The 18,469-nt window shown below is 35.7% G+C and overlaps 1 protein-coding gene across 1 annotated transcript in view; it reads right to left on the reverse strand.

The window, feature by feature from the left end:
• GALNT13 (polypeptide N-acetylgalactosaminyltransferase 13) overlaps nt 1-18,469 on the reverse strand; it is a 636,905-nt gene that overhangs the window by 344,704 nt on the left and 273,732 nt on the right. Inside the window, exon 4 of the mRNA XM_068968207.1 lies at nt 17,508-17,676. Coding sequence (XP_068824308.1) covers nt 17,508-17,676 — 169 coding nt within the window. The remainder of the gene's footprint in view (nt 1-17,507; nt 17,677-18,469) is intronic.

Genomic DNA, 18,469 nt, shown 5'->3' on the forward strand with positions numbered 1-18,469 from the left:
ATTCTCCAGAATATATCATATGCTAGCCACAAAACAAGGCCAAACAAATTTAAGAGAAAAGAAATTATATGAAGCATTTTTCTAATTACAATAGTATGAAATTAAAAATCAATTACAAAAAGAAAAATGGTCAAGAACAAACATGCAGGGATTAACAACATAATGAAGCCTATTTATGACAAATTCCACTAATATCATACTCAAAGAAGAAAAATTGAAAACTATTAGATTTAATAAATGAATTCAGCAAATTTATGATACAAGATTAATATATAGAATTTCTGTTATTTTTCTGTATATTTATAATAAACTATCATAAAGAGAAAGCAAAAAGATATCTCATATAAAATCACACTTAAAAATACTTATGAATAAACTTAACCAAGGAGGTGAAAGATCTATATTCTGAAAACACACACAATTTTGAAGAAGGAAATTGAATATAAAAACACAGAAAAATGAGAAGATGTCTTATGCTGCTGGATTAGAAGAATTACTACTATTAAAATGGCCATAGTACACAAAGTAATCTATAGCAATCCTTATCAAAATATCCATGAAATTTTTCACAGAACTGGAACAAATAATCCTAAAATTCATATATAACTGCAAAATATTCCAAACTGCTAAAACAATCTTGAGAAAAAGAATAAAGCTGGAGACATCATACTCCCTGACTTCAGTCTATACAAAAGCTACAGGATTCAAAACGGCATAGTATTGGCATAAAAACAGACACATAGATCAATGGAACTAAAAAGAGATCCCAGAAATAGACTCACACACCTATGGGCAATTAATCTGACAAAGGAGGCCAGAATACATTCATACAATGGAGAAAAGACAGTTTCTTCAATAAGTGGAGCTGGGAAAACAAGACAGCTACATATAAAACAATGATATCAGAACATTTACTCATATCATATAAAAAAAATCAAGCTGAAAATAGATTAAAGACCTAAAATGAGACCTGAAACCATAAAACTCCTAAAAGATAATATAGAATATCTTTTGACTTAAATCATACAATTTTCTCCTAAGCAAAGGAGACAAAACAAAAATAAACAAATGGGACCAAATTAAACTTCAAAACTTTTGCACAGCAAAGGGAACTATTAACAAAATGAACAGACAACATACTGAATGGGAGAAAATACATGAAATGCTAATATCCACAAGATAGAAACAGCTCATAGGACTCAAAATCAAGAAATAAACAACCCGATCAAAAATGGGCCGAAGACCTGAACAGATGTTTTTCCAAAGAAGACATACAGATGACTAACAACACATGAAAAATATGTTCAACATCACTAACCAGTAGGGAAATGCTAATTGAAACAACAATAAGGTATTGCCTCACACCTGTCAGAGTGACCATCATCAAAAAATCTACAAATAACAAATGCTGGAGAGGATGTGGGGAAAAGGAAACCCTTTAACCTTTTTGGTGGGAATATAAATTTGTGCAGCTACTATGAAAAACAATATGGAGGTTCCTCAGAAAATGAAAAATAGAACTATCAAAATTCTACTCTTGGATATATAGCTTGAAATAGGAAAAACATAACTTTGAAAAGATATATGTATCTCAATGTTCGTAGCAGTACTATTCACAACAGACAAAATATAGGAAAAATAATATAAACATTCTATATATATGTATATAAATATATACATGAAATTCTGCCATTTATAGCAACATGAATGGACTTAGAGAATATTATGCTTAGTGAAAAAAGTCAGAGAAACACAAATACTGTATGATATCACTTAGAGTGATAGTGAAAGTCACTCAGTAGTGTCTGATTCTTTGTGACCCCATGGACTCTATAGTCCATGGACTTCTCTAGGCCAGAATACTGGAATGGGTAGCCTTTCCCTTCTCCAGGGGATCTTCCCAACCTAGGGATCGAATCCAGGTCTCCCGCATTGCAGGTGGATTCTTTACCAGCTGAGCCACAAGGGAAACCCTGCTATCACTTATATGTGGAATCTAAAAAATAATAGAAATGAATGTATGTAGAAAATAGAAATAGACTAGAAACCCAAACTAGTTGTTACTAGTGAGGAGAAGGAAGAGAGAAGGGGCCCACTAGGGGTATGAAATAAAGAGAGCTACTGTGTATAAAACACATAGGCAGCAAGGCTATACTATATACCATAGGGAATTATGGTCATTATCTTGTAATAATTTTCAGTGGAACATAACCTATAAAAATACTGAATCACTCTGCTGTGTAACAGAAACTAATATGATATTGTAAATCAACTATGTTTCAAAAAATAATAAAAATAATAAAACAACTACTAAAACCTGGGATCGAACCAGGGATCTTGAGGTCTTTAGACTAAGGCTTTCACAACCAAGCTACCTCAGCTACTTCTGGAGAACTTTTTCCACATACCTATAATGCGATATTTGCTTCACTGTAACAAAAAATTCAGTATATAGGTCCAGTCTGAGGTAGGGGTTAAATAAATATTACAGAGGTGATGAGACGAGATTGGCCTCTGTTTCTAAGCTAGAAGTGATCAATAATTTTACTTTCCTCACTTTTCTTTTGCTTTTTAACTGCCTTGCAATTTGTTTTTCTCATTTAAAAATAAGTCATGGACTTTTTTCATGCCAACAAAATTTAATAAAAATAAGACAAAATGGTACAACTTCTATAGGAAACAGCGTGGTGCATCCTCAAACAGAATTGGAATATGAACCAGCTTTTCTATTCAGAGTATATTCAAAAGAATTGAAAACAGTATTTCAAAGAGAGATTTGCACAGCTGGCTTTCCTCATAGTAGGATAATTCACAGTAGCCAAAAGGTAGAAGCAAACCAAGTGTCCTTGACAGATTAATAGATAAACCAAAGTGGTATATACATATAATGGGATATTATTTACCTTAAAAAAAGTTAGGAATTTCTGACACGCTGCAATATGGATGGACCTTGAGAATATTATGCTATGTCAGTCAAAGGCCAAACGATGTATGATTTCAACTATATATGAAGCGCACCCAAATTCAGAGAGACAGAGATTAGAATGGCGATAGCCAGTGTCCAGGGATAGTGGAGAATATGGAGCTGTTTAATGGGTACAGAGTTTCTATTCTGCATGACAAAAAGAGTTCTGGAGATTGGCCCCACAACAGTGTGAATATATTTGTAGGCTAGTGAAAAATTTTGGATTATTCCTCTTGGGTTAATAAACCAGGACTGCAAATTAAACTGACAAAAGAATAACTTGGGAAAAGGCATCTAAGTTTCACTTTGACGTTAATGTTTTAGTTTTTATGTATATGGAGGTCTTTTTATAAGGTAAAAGAAGACCACTGAAAAGAAGTGGTTAGACTTTGAGACTTAAGATGTCATTTTAACAAAGGGAAAAAAGACAAAGGAAAAAGTATTTGAGCTTGAAGGGATGATAAAACATGGGAAGACAAATATATGGGGGGAACTAATGGAAGATGAGGGTTATTTAATAAGGCTGAGTTTATGCAGAGTCATCTCAGTGCCATCTCCATCATGAGTGATAAAAGCTGGTGTTCCCTTTCTTGTTCAAGAGACAGGGGTGCCACACTGTCACAAGGGAAACCTGCCTTTCTTTGGGGCAGATGAGGGTGACAAGAGAGCTTTTCCTGTGTCTCTTTTTCCTCAATTGCCTTTAGCTCAAAATAATCTTCATGCCGAAGTGGTATATTTAAATATGGCACATCCGACTGCCTTCATAATTAATACTATTGAACTATATATTTAAAAATAGTTAAGATGGTCAACTTTATGTTTTATATATTTTACTATAATTTTTAAAGATTCAAAGTGTGTCAGAAAATTAAATAAGGAAACTGTTAAGGGGTAGTTTAAGTGTAAATGGAATTATGCAGCATGCTTTTTGCCTACAGTAGTACACAAATGTGTCCCTGAAAATATACCTAGATATGTTTTACTCAATTTTCTTACTTGAAAGAAAAGTTATTTCTTACTTGAAAGGAAAGTAACAGTACTTGTCATCTCTAACTTCTTCTAATATAAAAATATATGTACACATATTTACATGCATATACAAACACACAGAGTACTTACACACTATTTCTAACTGGAGAAGTGAAATTAATTCTACACATGAACACATTACATAAATCAAAGTAATAGAGAAATTATTATTATTATCTTCACAGGCAAAATTTTTGATAGCATATGAAAGTTGCAGCAATTCTCAAATTGAAAATATACGGAAAGGAGATAAGAAATCCAATTAATATTCTCATTTCTATGTCTCCTTGTGCAATCAATGCTACATTTATTATATTTTACTTCATAGGAAAGGCAATCCATATAAAATGGACAGGTATGAGATTGACCACATAAAAATATATACTATGATTCACTTCTGTGTGATAAAGTAAATAAAGTCTTTGTTCTTTGAGAGCATCTTATTCAGAATTTGTATGCTACAGCTTCTTTGCACTAACAATGCAAGTGTGCTAGACTCTTTTTTTTTATCAGCTTGCAAGTAGGCATACATAAGAAGCAGCTATTTGGTCTGAGATATAAATAGCTGAAATAAATTTCCTATTTTCTCATTTTTCCCCTGATGAAATATATTTAAATGCCAGCTGCATTATAACCTTCAAATAACTCACTATCAGAACTTAAAGTGCTATTAAATGTCTGAATACAAGTAAATGCTAAAGAACCTTAACATTTTGCTTTAATTGCCTACAGCTATTTTATAAATATTCACCCAATAATTACTGTTAATTTCTTATTCAAAAAGAATGGCAGAGTAAAGTGAGAAGCCAGTTGCTTAAAAAGTTTCCTTGATTAGTCAAAAAAAAAAAAAAAAAAGGCTAGGGTATGAAAGAATTCTATAGAATGGTAATGAATATAAAAATTATACTAGGAACTCAGCACAATTTTATCCTTCATCATTTTTGATGTGTCCATACAATATTATAATTTATTGTTTATGTAAATATATTCTTTTTACTTCTTACAGTCAGTGATATCATATGCATTTTCTTGTTCTCAAGGCTAAGCCTAAATTAGCTAAATGACAGGGATTGGTGGGTTAATTAATTGATTACTTGAACCTCTTGAAAAAGGTGAAAAAGGACAGTGAAAAAGCTGGCTGGCTTAAAATTCAACATTCAAAAAATGAAGATCATGGTATGTGGTCCCATTCAGTACAGTTCAGTTGCTCAGTCATGTCTGACTCTTTGCAACCCCATGGACTGCAGCATGCCAGGCCTCCCTGTCCATCACCAACTCCCGGACTTCACTCAAACTCATGTCCATCGAGTCAGTGATGCCATCCAGCCATCTCATCCTCTGCCGTCCCCTTCTCCTCCTGCCTTCAATCCCCCCCAGCAACAAGGTCTTTTCCAATGAGTCAGCTCTTCACATAAGGTGGCTAAAGTAGTTTCAGCTTTAGCATCAGTCCTTTCAATGAACACCCAGGAATGATCTCCTTTAGGATGGACAGGCTGGACCTCCTTGCACCAAGGAACTCTCAAGAGTCTTCTCCAGCACCACAGTTCAAAAGCATCATTTCTTCAGTACTCAGCTTTCTTCACAGTCCAACTTTCACATCCATACATGACCACTGGAAAAACCATAGCCTTGACTAGACGGACCTTTGTTGGCAAAATAATATCTCTGTTTTTTAATATGCTATCTAGGTTGGTCATAATTTTCCTTCCAAGGAGTAAACGTCTTTTAATTTCATGGCTGCAATCACCATCTGCAGTGATTTTGGAGCTCCAAAAAATAAAGTCTGACACTGTTTCCACTGTTTCCCCATCTATTTCCCATGAAGTGACGGGATCAGATGCCATGATCTTCATTTTCTGAATGTTGAGCTTTAAGCCAACTTTTTCACTTTCCTCTTTCAGTTTCATCGAAAGGTTTTTCAGTTCCTCTTCACTTTCTGCCATAAAGGTGGTGTCATCTGCATATATGAGGTTATTGATATTTTCTCCCAGCAATCTTGATTCCAGCTTGTGCTTCTTCCAGCCAGCGTTTCTCATGATGTACTCTGCATATAAGTTAAATAAGCAGGGTGACAATATACAGCCTTGACGTACTCCTTTTCCTATTTGGAACCAGTCTCTTGTTCCATGTCCAGTTCTAACTGTTGCTTCCTGACCTGCATATATGTTTCTCAAGAGGCAGGTCAGGTGGTCTGGTATTCCCATCTCTTTCAGAATTTTCCAGTTTATTGTGATCCACAGAGTCAAACGCTTTGGAATAGTCAATAAAGCAGAAATAGATGTTTTTCTGCAACTCTCTTGCTTTTTCCATGATCCAGCAGATGTTGGCAATTTAATCTCTGGTTCCTCTACCTTTTCTAAAGCCATTTTGAACATCTGGAAGTTCACAATTCACGTATTGCTGAAGCCTGGCTTGGAGAATTTTGAGCATTACTTTACTAGCGTGTGAGACGAGTGCAATTGTGTGGTAGTTTGAGCATTCTTTGGCATTGCCTTTCTTTGGGATTGGAATGAAAACTGACCTTTTCCAGTCCTGTGGCCACTACTGAGTCTTCAAAATTTGCTGGCATATTGAGTGCAGCACTTTCACAGCATCATCTGTCAGGATTTGAAATAGCTCAACTGGAATTCCATCACCTCTATTACTACACAGCAAATAGATGGGGGAAAAAATGGAAACAGTGACAGACTTTATTTTCTTGGGCTCCAAAATCACTTCAGCCATGAAGCATGGTCACTTTAGCCATGAAATTAAAAGATGCTTGCTCCTTTGAAGAAAAGCAATGACATACCCAGACAGATATTAAAACGCAGAGACATCACCCTGCTGACAAAGGTCCATATAGTTAAAGATATGGTTTTTTCAGTAGTCATGTATGGATGTTAGAGTTGGACCATAAAGAAAGCTGAGCACTGAGCAATTGATGCTTTTTAACTGTGGTGCCGAAGAAGACTCTTAAAGAGTCTCTTGGACAGCAAGGAGATGAAACCAGTCAATCCTAAAGGAAATCAACCCTGCATATTCATTGGAAGGACTGTTGCTGAAGTTGAACCTCCAATACTTTGGCCACCTGATACAAAGAGGCTGAGGCTGGAAAAGATTGAGGGCAGGAGGAGAAGGGGGCGACAGAAGGTGGGATAGTTGGATGGCATCATCGACTCAATAGACATGAGTTTGAGCAAACTCTGGCAAATAGTGAAGGACTGTTAAGCCTGGCATGCTGCAGTCCATAGAGCTGCAAAGAGTCAGACATGACTGAACGACAGAACAACCACCACCTGAGTTCATCAGTAAGTGGAAATTGAGGCTTAGAAAGCTAATGGCTTAAACCCAAGATCCAATTAGAAACCACAGAGTCAGATCTTAAACCTATGTTCTTTGGCTCCATACCTAGAGATTTTCCCCCTTATTACTTGAAAAATATCCCCAAAGTTGGGTTTTTGTTCCTCCTATTTGTTTTGCATATAATGGAATAGAGTCAGTACCTGATTAATCATGATCGTATTGTGTTCTCTACTTCAGGAAAGCCTAGAGCTAGAGGATAGCATTGACTACTGATGACTTTTGCAAACCAGGTTGTGATTTTTGCTGGATTTCATGGAAATACAGTTTGAACACTTCAAACAATGATACAATTACACACACATGCACACAGGCACAGGCAAACATACATCTACGAGTTTGCTTTTGTATCTTCATGGAGTTTTATATAGCCATATGTCTGCTATATTTCTGGCATTGTCTGTTGCAAGATTCTAGAAAATATGTTACAGCTCTGTGTATTAGGAAAATGAAATTATAACATTTAGGTGCTTAAGGTCCACTTAAGTCACTCAAGTACAAGTTTCTTAAAAAGGATTTCTCTTATTAATCTTTCTTTATTCCTTACCACTCTTCATTTTTTTATTTGTTCTAAGTTTCATGAGGCAGAGGCTTAGTTTTGTTTACTGCTATATCCTCAGCACATAGAACAGCATTTGTCACACATCAGTATATTAATTGCTAAAATAATGTGTTTAATATCACTTAATGGGTTTCCTTGGTTTGGTTATAAAGATTCTCTGTCCCTCTCCCTTTCTCTCTTAGTTAAATATTATTTTTAAACCTTTAGATAGAAAACCAAGCAAAATTACACCCATTTACTTGCTTTCTGAAGCAGAAATATATAGGCCTCATTTCTTCGATTCAACCTATATCAATTTACAAAGTATTAGCCCCATAACAGTTAAGAAACATGTTAATAAATCCCTAATGCTGATCCATCAACACAAGTTACTAGTCATTTTTCTCAAAGTTCTGAATATAATTTTATGACACTGCACTATTTTATAATTTATGGAGGATGGGCAGAGGAGAGAGAGGGTTGGCTACAGCTGTCTGGAATTTTATTTATACGTATATCAATTCAAACATAAGAATCGCAGAACCTGAGAGCCTTAAAAACAAACAAAAAAAAGTAATAAATTTGGTTACTGCTTGTGACTCAGCTAGTAAAGGCAATGGCATCCCACTCCAGTACTTTTGCCCAGTAAATCCCATGGATGAAGGAGCCTGGTAGGCTGCAGTCCATGGGGTCTCGAAGAGTTGGACAGGACTGAGCGACTTCTCTTTCACTTTTCACTTTCATGCATTGGAGAAGGAAATGGCAACCCACTCCAGCGTTCTTGCCTGGAGAACCCCAGGGACGGAGGAGCCTGGTAGGTTGCCGTCTGTGGGGTTGCACAGAGTCGGACACGACAGAAGCGACTTAGCAGCAGCAGCAGTAAAGAACCACCTGAAATGTGGGAGACTTGGGTTCGATCCCTAGGTTGGAAAGATCCCCTGGAGAAGTGAAAGGCTACCCACTCCAGTATTCTGGCCTGGAGAATTCCATGGAGTTGCAAAGAGTCGGACACGACTGAGTGACTTTCACTATTACTGCCACATTCAGCCTTGATTGTACTTAAAATATCAACTACCACGATCATTTATGATTTTTTTAATTTATGGCCATAAATAATTAAATATAATATATAAATGTATTATAAAACTTAATAAATTAAGTATATTAAGTAAATGAGCAAATTGATATAAAAATTTCAACATCTCCAGAGATGCACATTCTCAAACTTAATTCCAAATTGTCCTGATGTTTCATCACAATTGCCTTCAAGAAAACACATTTTATATTTAGTTTCTTCTCTTTGGAAACATGAGATATTTATTTAGATTTATTCCTCTTGTAAAAAAAAATTAATAAAAAGAAACCTCAATTAAGCAGAGTCAGACAGCAAAAGGGAGAGCTCTCACAACATACACTGACAGCAGAGACCAACAGGAAGATGAAAGATTCCCATTTTGGAGAATGGATACATGTCTGTGTATGACTGAGAGACTCTTTGCTATCCACCTGAAACTATCACAACATTGTTAACCGGCTAAACTCCACAATAAAATTAAGTTTTGCTTTTAATTTTTTTAAAGAATCTCTTTCTTTCATGGAAACAACTCAGCCAATGAAAAGCCATGGAATTTTTGTCCCTGCCTTCCCAGCTTCCTTTTTCTGTCTATAAAAGTGTACCCCTTCCTTGCTGTGCTGGGACTTGCCTGTGGCTGGTCATGGTTGTAGACTGAATTGCAATTCTCTGTTAATCCGGAATAAACCCATCTCTGTTGGAGAAATAACTGCCAGTCTATCTCTTTTTTTTTTTTTTTTTAGTTTTTATTTTTACTTTATTTTACTTTATAATACTCTATTGATTTTGCCATACATTGACATGAATCCACCGCAGGTGTACATGAGTTCCCAATCCTGAGCCCCTCTCCCACCTCCCACCCCATATCATCTCTCTGGATCATCCCCGTGCACCAGCCCCAAGCATCCTGTATCCTGTATCGAACATAGACTGACAATTCGTTTCTTACATGATAGTATACATGTTTCAGCGCCATTCTCCCAGATCATCCCGCCCTCTCCCTCTCCCTCAGAGTCCAAAAGTCTATCTCTTTCAGGTCAAAATTCTGGTGGTTCTTTCAGAAACCAGAGGAGACTCCCTATGGCACCAGGGCTGGTGAACAAACAAGGGTGGTCCCCACAATTAAGCCCATTGCCATTCACTGCACTTCTCTCCAACCCTGGGGTTTGAATGTGTATCTTTTCCCTGGATTCGAGCTCACATCCTTTAGTGTCTGAAGCCCTGAAAGCTTTCTCCAGGATCTATTTAAAGGTTTTGTCTTTCTGGTTAATGTTTTATTCTGTATGTGACTACTCCTTTGACACTTTGGTCTGATTTTGAGATCAGGCTATTTCAACTGAAGCTGGCTGAAAATGGCCTTTGGATCAATTCTTTCAGGATGGGACTGCTTCAGATGAAACTTCTGTTTTTTCAACGTTTGGCCTATTCCTTTGGGGGCTGTCCTCTGAAGACTGGCTAAAAAACCAAAGCCTTCAGGCTAGCTCCGTCAGGACCAAGCTATCTTCTAAGGACTGACTTGTAAGGTTTTTGAATTAAACCATTTGTGTTTCAAACTTTTTAAATTGTTTGAAAATTTTCTTTGCTCTAGAGGAAAATCCTCAGGAAATGGGATTTCAGTCACTTAACTATTAATATTTTGAGAGTGCTTTATCTACAGGGTCTCTAGTTGATTTCATGTATAAAAACAAGGGTCCTTCCTCGTGTACATTTCTAAATAAATAGACCTGACCAAAGGCAATTTAAATAGAATCTCAATGGCAAGGATGGGGAACTTTTGAAATCCCCAAACTTCATTTCCTTAAAACTGAACTAGTTTAAAAATTTCCAGAAGTGATTGGGATACTTATTTTGATTGGTATTATGAAGCTTTCCAATGTTATAAGGAGCCTAAAATTGCCTCTCTGTAAAATATGATTTTAAGATTAACTAAAATCAGTAAATGATTATGAAAGAGGCATAAGAGGCATATGAAATGATGCTCAACATCAGTAATTATTAGAGAATATTAGACAAATGCAATTCAAAACTAAAATGAGATATCATCTCACACTGGTGAAAATGGTCACCGTAAAAAATCTACAAACAATAAACGCTGGAGAGGGTGTAGAGAAAATGGAACCCTCTAGCACTGTCAGTGGGAATGTAAATTTATACAGTCACTGTGCAAAACAGAATGGAGCTTCCTTAGAAAACTAAGAATAGACTTTCTACATGATCCAGCAATCCCTCTACTGGGCAGGTGACCTGAAAAAAGATAAACAAACAAAAACAGACACATGGACCTAATGTTTTTTGCAGCACTATTTATAATAGCCAGGTCATGGAAGCAACCTAAACATCCATCACAGATGAATGGATAAATAAGATGTGGTACTTACAATGGAATATTACTTGGCCATAAAAAAGGAATGAAACTGGGTCATTTGTAGAGATGTGGATGGGCCTAGAGTCTTGTCATACAAAGTAAAGTAAGTCAGAAAGAGAAAAACAAATATCATATGTTAATACACACATGTGGAATCTATAAAAATGGTACAAATGAACCTGTTTCCAAGGCAAAAACAGAGAGACATACAGAACAAATGGATGAACACTAAGGGGGAAAAGGGAAGCTGGGATGAACTGGGAGATTGGTATTGTCATACACATATTGACATATATACACTATGTATAAAACAGATGACTAATGAGAACCTGATGTATATAGCACAGGGAACTCTACTTAATGCTCTGCAGTGACCTAAATGGGACGGAAATCCATAAAAGAGAGAATGCATGTACACACAGAGATGATTCATTTTGCTGTATAGCAGAAACTGACACAACATTGTAAAGCAACTATACACAATAAAAAAATAAATAAAATAATCCCAACTCAATTTAATCCAATTTAGGGGATGAACTGGAAGACACAGTTTTCAGGTCCTAAAGGAGAGTTGGATGAAGTCACCAAGCCTTGGGCATCAGAATGATCAAATTTAGTTTTCTTTTTTGCAAATGAAAAGGAAGGGAACACCTTTGGATTACTCACCCAAAACACAGACCCCATCATCAACTTATAGAGTATTAAAGCTAGCAACCAGACCATGTGACACTAGGATACCGCCTTGCCTTTGTGCCTTACAGACTACTGTCCATTCGGTTAAGGCTACCAAGAAAATGTTCGTGTGATCCGTTTAAACACTTTTGTATCTGATACAGTGGAAGCTCTCCTGAATCCTCTCTGGATACATTCATCTTACCTTCTATGAAGCCCTTTTATTAACTGCCCTTCACATAACTCTTTTCTGTTATAATAACCTTAACCTGGCTACTCTTTACCCCCTCCATCACCCACAAGGTTCCTCATGACTGCTTAACACTGGTGCACCACCTCCTGTCTCCTCATAATGATCTACAGTAAATTCCATTGGATAATGTTGACTTTTCAAGGTTAACCAAAGGTTTTTATTTTAAAGGTGATGATGGCAAATAGTGTGCTGAGTATGCAATCATAATTTGTTTTGATGTTGCTGAGGCAGCATCTTTAATTTGTGGCTACTTCAGGTCAACAGGATAAACTACATGCTCTTAACATGAGCTTGAACTTAAGCCAAGGACAAAACTGCCAGTACTTATACTAACAGTAGAAACTCTTTTGAAGTAGCTCACAACTGTGGAAGATTATGGAAGCAACATGGCCTCCTTATTTCCAGTGGAAATAAAATTTACAATGGACCCGATGGTCAGGAATTATTGTGTGTAAACATCTTACCTGCCATTTTAGCTATTATTAACAGTTTGGTATATTCTAAACTTAAATTTCTTGAAGCTAAGAGGAATGATCTTGCTGATACTTCTGCAAGGAATGTTGTCCTTAAAAGGACCAACAGCAGCCAAGCATCTGTCATGGTTCAAAAGTTATTTCCAAATTAGAATTTAGCAAAACTGGTTAAAGAGTATAGCAACTGGCCTCAGAAAAGCAAAAAATAGTTGGAAATGCACCAACTATTGGTCTGATAAAAAGAGAAAGCTCTAGTTTGGACCAATAAGAACCCAGTCCTACCTGAGACTCTAACATAGCCACTCCTCACCACTGTACATGCATTAAACCATTGGTCTAATGACCAAACAACTTTCATGAATCAATATGGTAGGGAAACATTAACAAGACCACAAGCAGTGCCTACCTCACTTATCCCACTTGTCCAAAGACAATCCAGGGAAGTCCATTCCTACTACCGTCAGGCATTCAAATACCTACTGCTCTCATGTATTTTGCAAATGGTCTATATAAGGTTTAGCAACGGGACTTCATACAATTTCCTCTAACAGATATACATGTTTCAGTCACAGTCTATATGTTTCCACACTGGACTGAAATATTCTCCTGTAGACTGGTTACTGTCTTTTCTGTGACTAAAGTTGGGAAAGATGATTCCTTCCTAGAAGAACTCCTTTTGAACTTCACGGAATTTGAGTAATCTATTTTATTGGCCAGGTACTTTGACAAGTCTTTGCTGTTTGGCTGGTTTTATAACATTCACACTGGTGTGGATTGTTGCACCAATTTTCTGGTTAAGATGAACAATCTAATTCCATCATTAAGACTCAATTGACAAAATCTGTAGAGGCCCTCCAAATATCTTGTCCAAAAGCACTGTGTTGGTCCTTCTATATCCCAGATTCACCACTTTTTATTTGCAAAAAGGAAAACTAAATCCTGTTGAGCTAAAGTAGCCACAAATTAAAGATGCTGCCTCAGCAACATCAAAACAAATGATGATAGCATACTCAGCACACTATTTGTCATCGTCATCTTTGGAGATAGTGAAAGGATGCTCAGTGCACTTGATTTCTGCTTCTTTAGAGTCACAACTGCTAAAAGGAGAGATACTCCAATATTTCAAAGGTCTATTTGTTTCTATTAAAAATCATTAAAAAACTAACTAGACTGTGACCCAGAAATCCGACTACTGGGCATACACCCTGAGAAAACCATAATTTAAAATGACACATGAACCTCAGTGTTCATTGCAGCACCATTTACAATAGCCAGTACATAGAAGCAACCTAAATGTCCATCAAAGGAGGAATGAATAAATAAGATGTGGTACATATACACCTTGGGCTATAACTCAGCCATAAAAAGAACATTATACATCATTTGTAGAGATGTGCATGAACCTAGAATCTGTCACACTGTGTGAAGTCAGGAAAACAAACATCATATATTAATGCATGTGTGTACAATCTAGAAAAACTGTACTGCTGCTAAGTCGCTTCAGTCATGTCAGACTCTGTGCGACCCCATAGACGGCAGCCCACCAGGCTCCCCCATCCCTGGGATTCTCCAGGCAAGAATACTGGAGTGGGTTCCCATTTCCTTCTCCAATGCATGAAAATGAAAAGTGAAAGTGAAGTCGTTCAGTCGTGTCCGACTCTTAGCAACCCCGTGGACTGAGGCCCACCAGGCTCCTCTGTCCATGGGATTTTCCAGGCAAGAGTGCTGGACTGTACAGATGAACTTAATTTGCAGGGCACCAATAGGGTTGCCTTTTCATACTGTTCATGAGGTTCACAAGGCAAGAATACTAAAGTGGTTTGCCATTCCCTTCTCCAATGGACCACGTTTTGTCACATTTTGACGCTTTTGAACTGTGGTGTTGGAGAAGACTCTTGAGAGTCCCTTGGACTGCAAGGAGATCAAATCAGTCAGTCCTAAAGGAAGTCAGTCTTGAATAATCATTGGAAGGACTGAGGCTGAAGCTGAAGCTCCAATACTTTGGCCACCTGATGCAAAGAATCAGGCTTTCTGACTCACTGGAAAAGACCCTGATGCAGGGAAAGATTGAAGGCAGGAGGAGAAGGGGACAACAGAGGATGAAATGGTTGGATGGCATCACTGACTCGATGGCCATGAGTTTGAACAAGCTCCGGGAGTTGATGATGGACAGGGAAGCTGATGTGCTGCAGTCCATTGGGTCACAAAAAAGTCAGACACAACTGAGCAACTGAATTGAATAGAGATGCAGACATAGAGAATGGATGTGTGAACATAGGTGGGAAGATGAAGTGGGAGACCGGGACTGAAGTTAGGATTGACTCCTGATTTCCTCTTTCATTCTATAAAAATGTTCTCCTTCTCTCGCTATGTGGGGACTTGCATGTGGCTCGCCAGGGTCACTGACACTGAATTGCAATTCTCTGTTGATCCTAAGTAAACCCATCTTTGCTGGAGAAATAGCTGGTAGTCTATTTGTTTCAGGCCAACACTGAATATATCTTCAAATATTTGTAGACTGATATTAAGGTCAAACACAACATTAAACTTTTTGGACAATTTTCTGAATTCAGTCAAGCTAGTTTAAGGATATATTCTAGTAAAATAGTCTGAGATACTTTAATGAATCCACTGTTTGGCAGTTCAAACCCTTTCTAAATAAATATCAACTCAATTTTTCACTAAAATACAGATCTTTATAAATTATAAATTCCATTTTTTAATATCTTGATATATCAATCACTGAAACTAGCTTAATGTGTCATATGTCTTGAGATAGAACTATTCAAAAACTGGACTGTAATACCAAAACTGGAAAATAGTTTTCTACATCAAATTAGTATTAACAGCTTTTTACATTTTAAACAATGTTTGGATAGCTAACTCTTAGTGTGTTTCTCAAAAGTAGTTGTTCCCAGGCAGTCACAAAATTGAGTCATTCAAAGTGACTTGCAAATGTCCACAGTGAACTTTATATACACTTTATGATTTGTCTAGGAATTGTGGATGGTATTTATTTTTACTTTACTAATTGCATACACTGTGATGTCAAAAAAATAAAACATAAAATGATTTACTTCACTACTATTATTTGCAAAATTTGAAAATTCAAGCAAAAATATCCACAGTAGGTATGGCATTTTTTACAGTTTTTATACTGAGCAATTTGAATCAAACAGTTGTTTTAAATGAAGAATTGTTCCACAGACTATAAATAAGTTTAAGATTTAATTCTTCCAGTACTTATGCAAAGCAATTCTTAAAAGAAGTAAAAACAACTGGCCACAAATATTTTAAATGGATGCTCAGTAATGATTTTATAAGTGATAGTTCTGTATTAAAATAGTTCTTACCATAATCATTCCAGATTGGATATGTAATTTATATTTATATATTATATTAAATCTTTAAATTGATTTAAAAATTTCTGAAATACTGTGTACATGGCTTTCCTGAACACATGGTTTTAAGTATCACATTTACCACTTTTATCAAAACAAGGTAATAAATACAACATTAAAACATGAACTCAGCATATAAAATACTCAAAATTATTTAAAAGAATATGCTCATTGTATATCTTTAAAAATTCAAATATACCTACACATATACAAACACATTACAAATATGGACAGAACTACCTGTAAAATTATCAAGACCTCTGGAATGCACAACTGTTAAATCTGACATTTTAGCAATTTGCTAGGAATCCAAAATATCCATAATAAGTAGTTATTTGTGGTTTGCTGAGAGAGACATTTCAAAAGCATACAAGGGTATACAAAACCAGTTACTAATACTTAGCTATCAAATGAATCTTCTGACAACCTAGGCTAATGTATCAATAAGACTTGGGTTACTTTATTTTGATCTTACTTGAAATAATTCAGAAAGGGAAAAAAATCATACTTAGTAAATATATTAATGTTACCATAGCCCTAATGTAACATAACATTATATGTAGCAAAATATGCATTAATTATGATTTTATTGTATATAGACAAAGTCATTACATGCCTAAAGAACAATTTCTTTATAAACAGAAATGTGTTCTGGAGGATATTTGTAAACTTGGAGATTTTCTAAAACCTGAGGACATACCTTTTCTAAGTGCCAATAGCTTACTTTGTTAGGACTATATATAAGGATGACAATACTGTCACTAAATATGATTTTTATTACATCCATTTAAAATAAGTTCAACTACCTAAAGTATGGCTTACAGTTAATCACATAAGTGTTGGAATCTTCAACATAATTTTTCATACAGTATTATTTCTAAATGAGTATATATCCTCCATGGCTGATAACTGAGCATTCTAATTATAAATAACATCATAAAGTGCTAAAGAATCCTCAATAAATCATTTTAAAGTGTCAATAATCACACAGGCAATAGGTTATTTTTATGCTGAAATAGCAAAGCATATATTTTTTCAAAGCAAATATAAGAGCTTTCTACATAGACAAGAAAACAATTTATCACAGATCATATTTGCTCTGTTTTTGGCAAGATAAAGCAAAACAAAACAAAAAGATATTTAATGAAGGCAAAAAAGTCCTGTTTGGTTGTATATTCTGCAATGCCATTGCAAGTAAGATATTTTGCTCTCCCAGAGAAGGACATAGTTCATCTCTCTCATCATATGCACACACAGTTAATTTCTGCGGTGGCATAGGTATTCAGAACCATATAGCTCTAGATTTCAAATAATCTGAGTTAACTGAAGTTTCAAAATATTATAAACTTTGGCGATTGCTAGTATATTAGATTATACAACAAATGTAAACTCACCCTTCTAATCTTACATCCGGCAGACTTCTGTTAAGGGCAATCAAATCACTGGCCATAAGGTTAAACTGATTGATTTTAAACAATTCTTTCATTTTCTCCTGGTCATCTTTAGGAATCAGCACAGCCTTTCCCATTTCTCCTGGCCCTTCTTGGTTTCTTGAAATAACAGCTGTAAGATACACACAGAGTACACATATACATACAAACATACAGATAATGAACTGAATATACAAACTCGTGTTGGATCAAATTCTAAAGTCTATTATTTATAAACTGGCTTAATAATACCATTGTCAAGTCTCTATTGCTACTTACAAGCCATACACTAAAGAAACAACTTATTTTAATTCATTAACTAAATGCTGCATGTTGTCCTTCAAATCTATCACATATTATGCGATCTAACTAATCATTAAGACAATAAATAAACAACACAAATACCAAAACTTCATACTTCTCTTTCATGTTTTTTTTTTAATACATTTATTAGAGAGGATGAAATTGAACTCTGGGCACACTATGTTGTGCAAAATAATGAAAGAGAAATTTTGAAAATGTACCAAGATTAGTTTATTTTCACATCCACTTGAAAATTTTGATATTTCAAATATCTACTGCCATTATATCTTTATGAAAGCAAGTAAGGTTGAGAATGTTTTATCCCCATCAGACTTTTATTCCTTTGTCAAATCATTTTCAAATAAGTAGAAAGAACTTTCATAGCAGTGACATATAATTTTAAATGTCAAGTTGGATTTGGAGGCTACATGTTTCATAACTGGAATTTCACAGAAGTATTCTGGGCTTGACTGTTTTTATTAAAAGCACTAAGGATTCTATATAAAGGCTAATGTTCTTCCATTACCTCCAAGTTATCACCACACTAATGTCCCTTCTAGCTATAAAATACATGACTCAGTGTATGTATAGGCATGTGCATACATATGTCTGTATGTATGTTA

Source organism: Capricornis sumatraensis, chromosome 3 (genome assembly GCF_032405125.1).
Source record: "Capricornis sumatraensis isolate serow.1 chromosome 3, serow.2, whole genome shotgun sequence".
NCBI classification, from domain to species: Eukaryota; Metazoa; Chordata; class Mammalia; order Artiodactyla; family Bovidae; genus Capricornis; species Capricornis sumatraensis.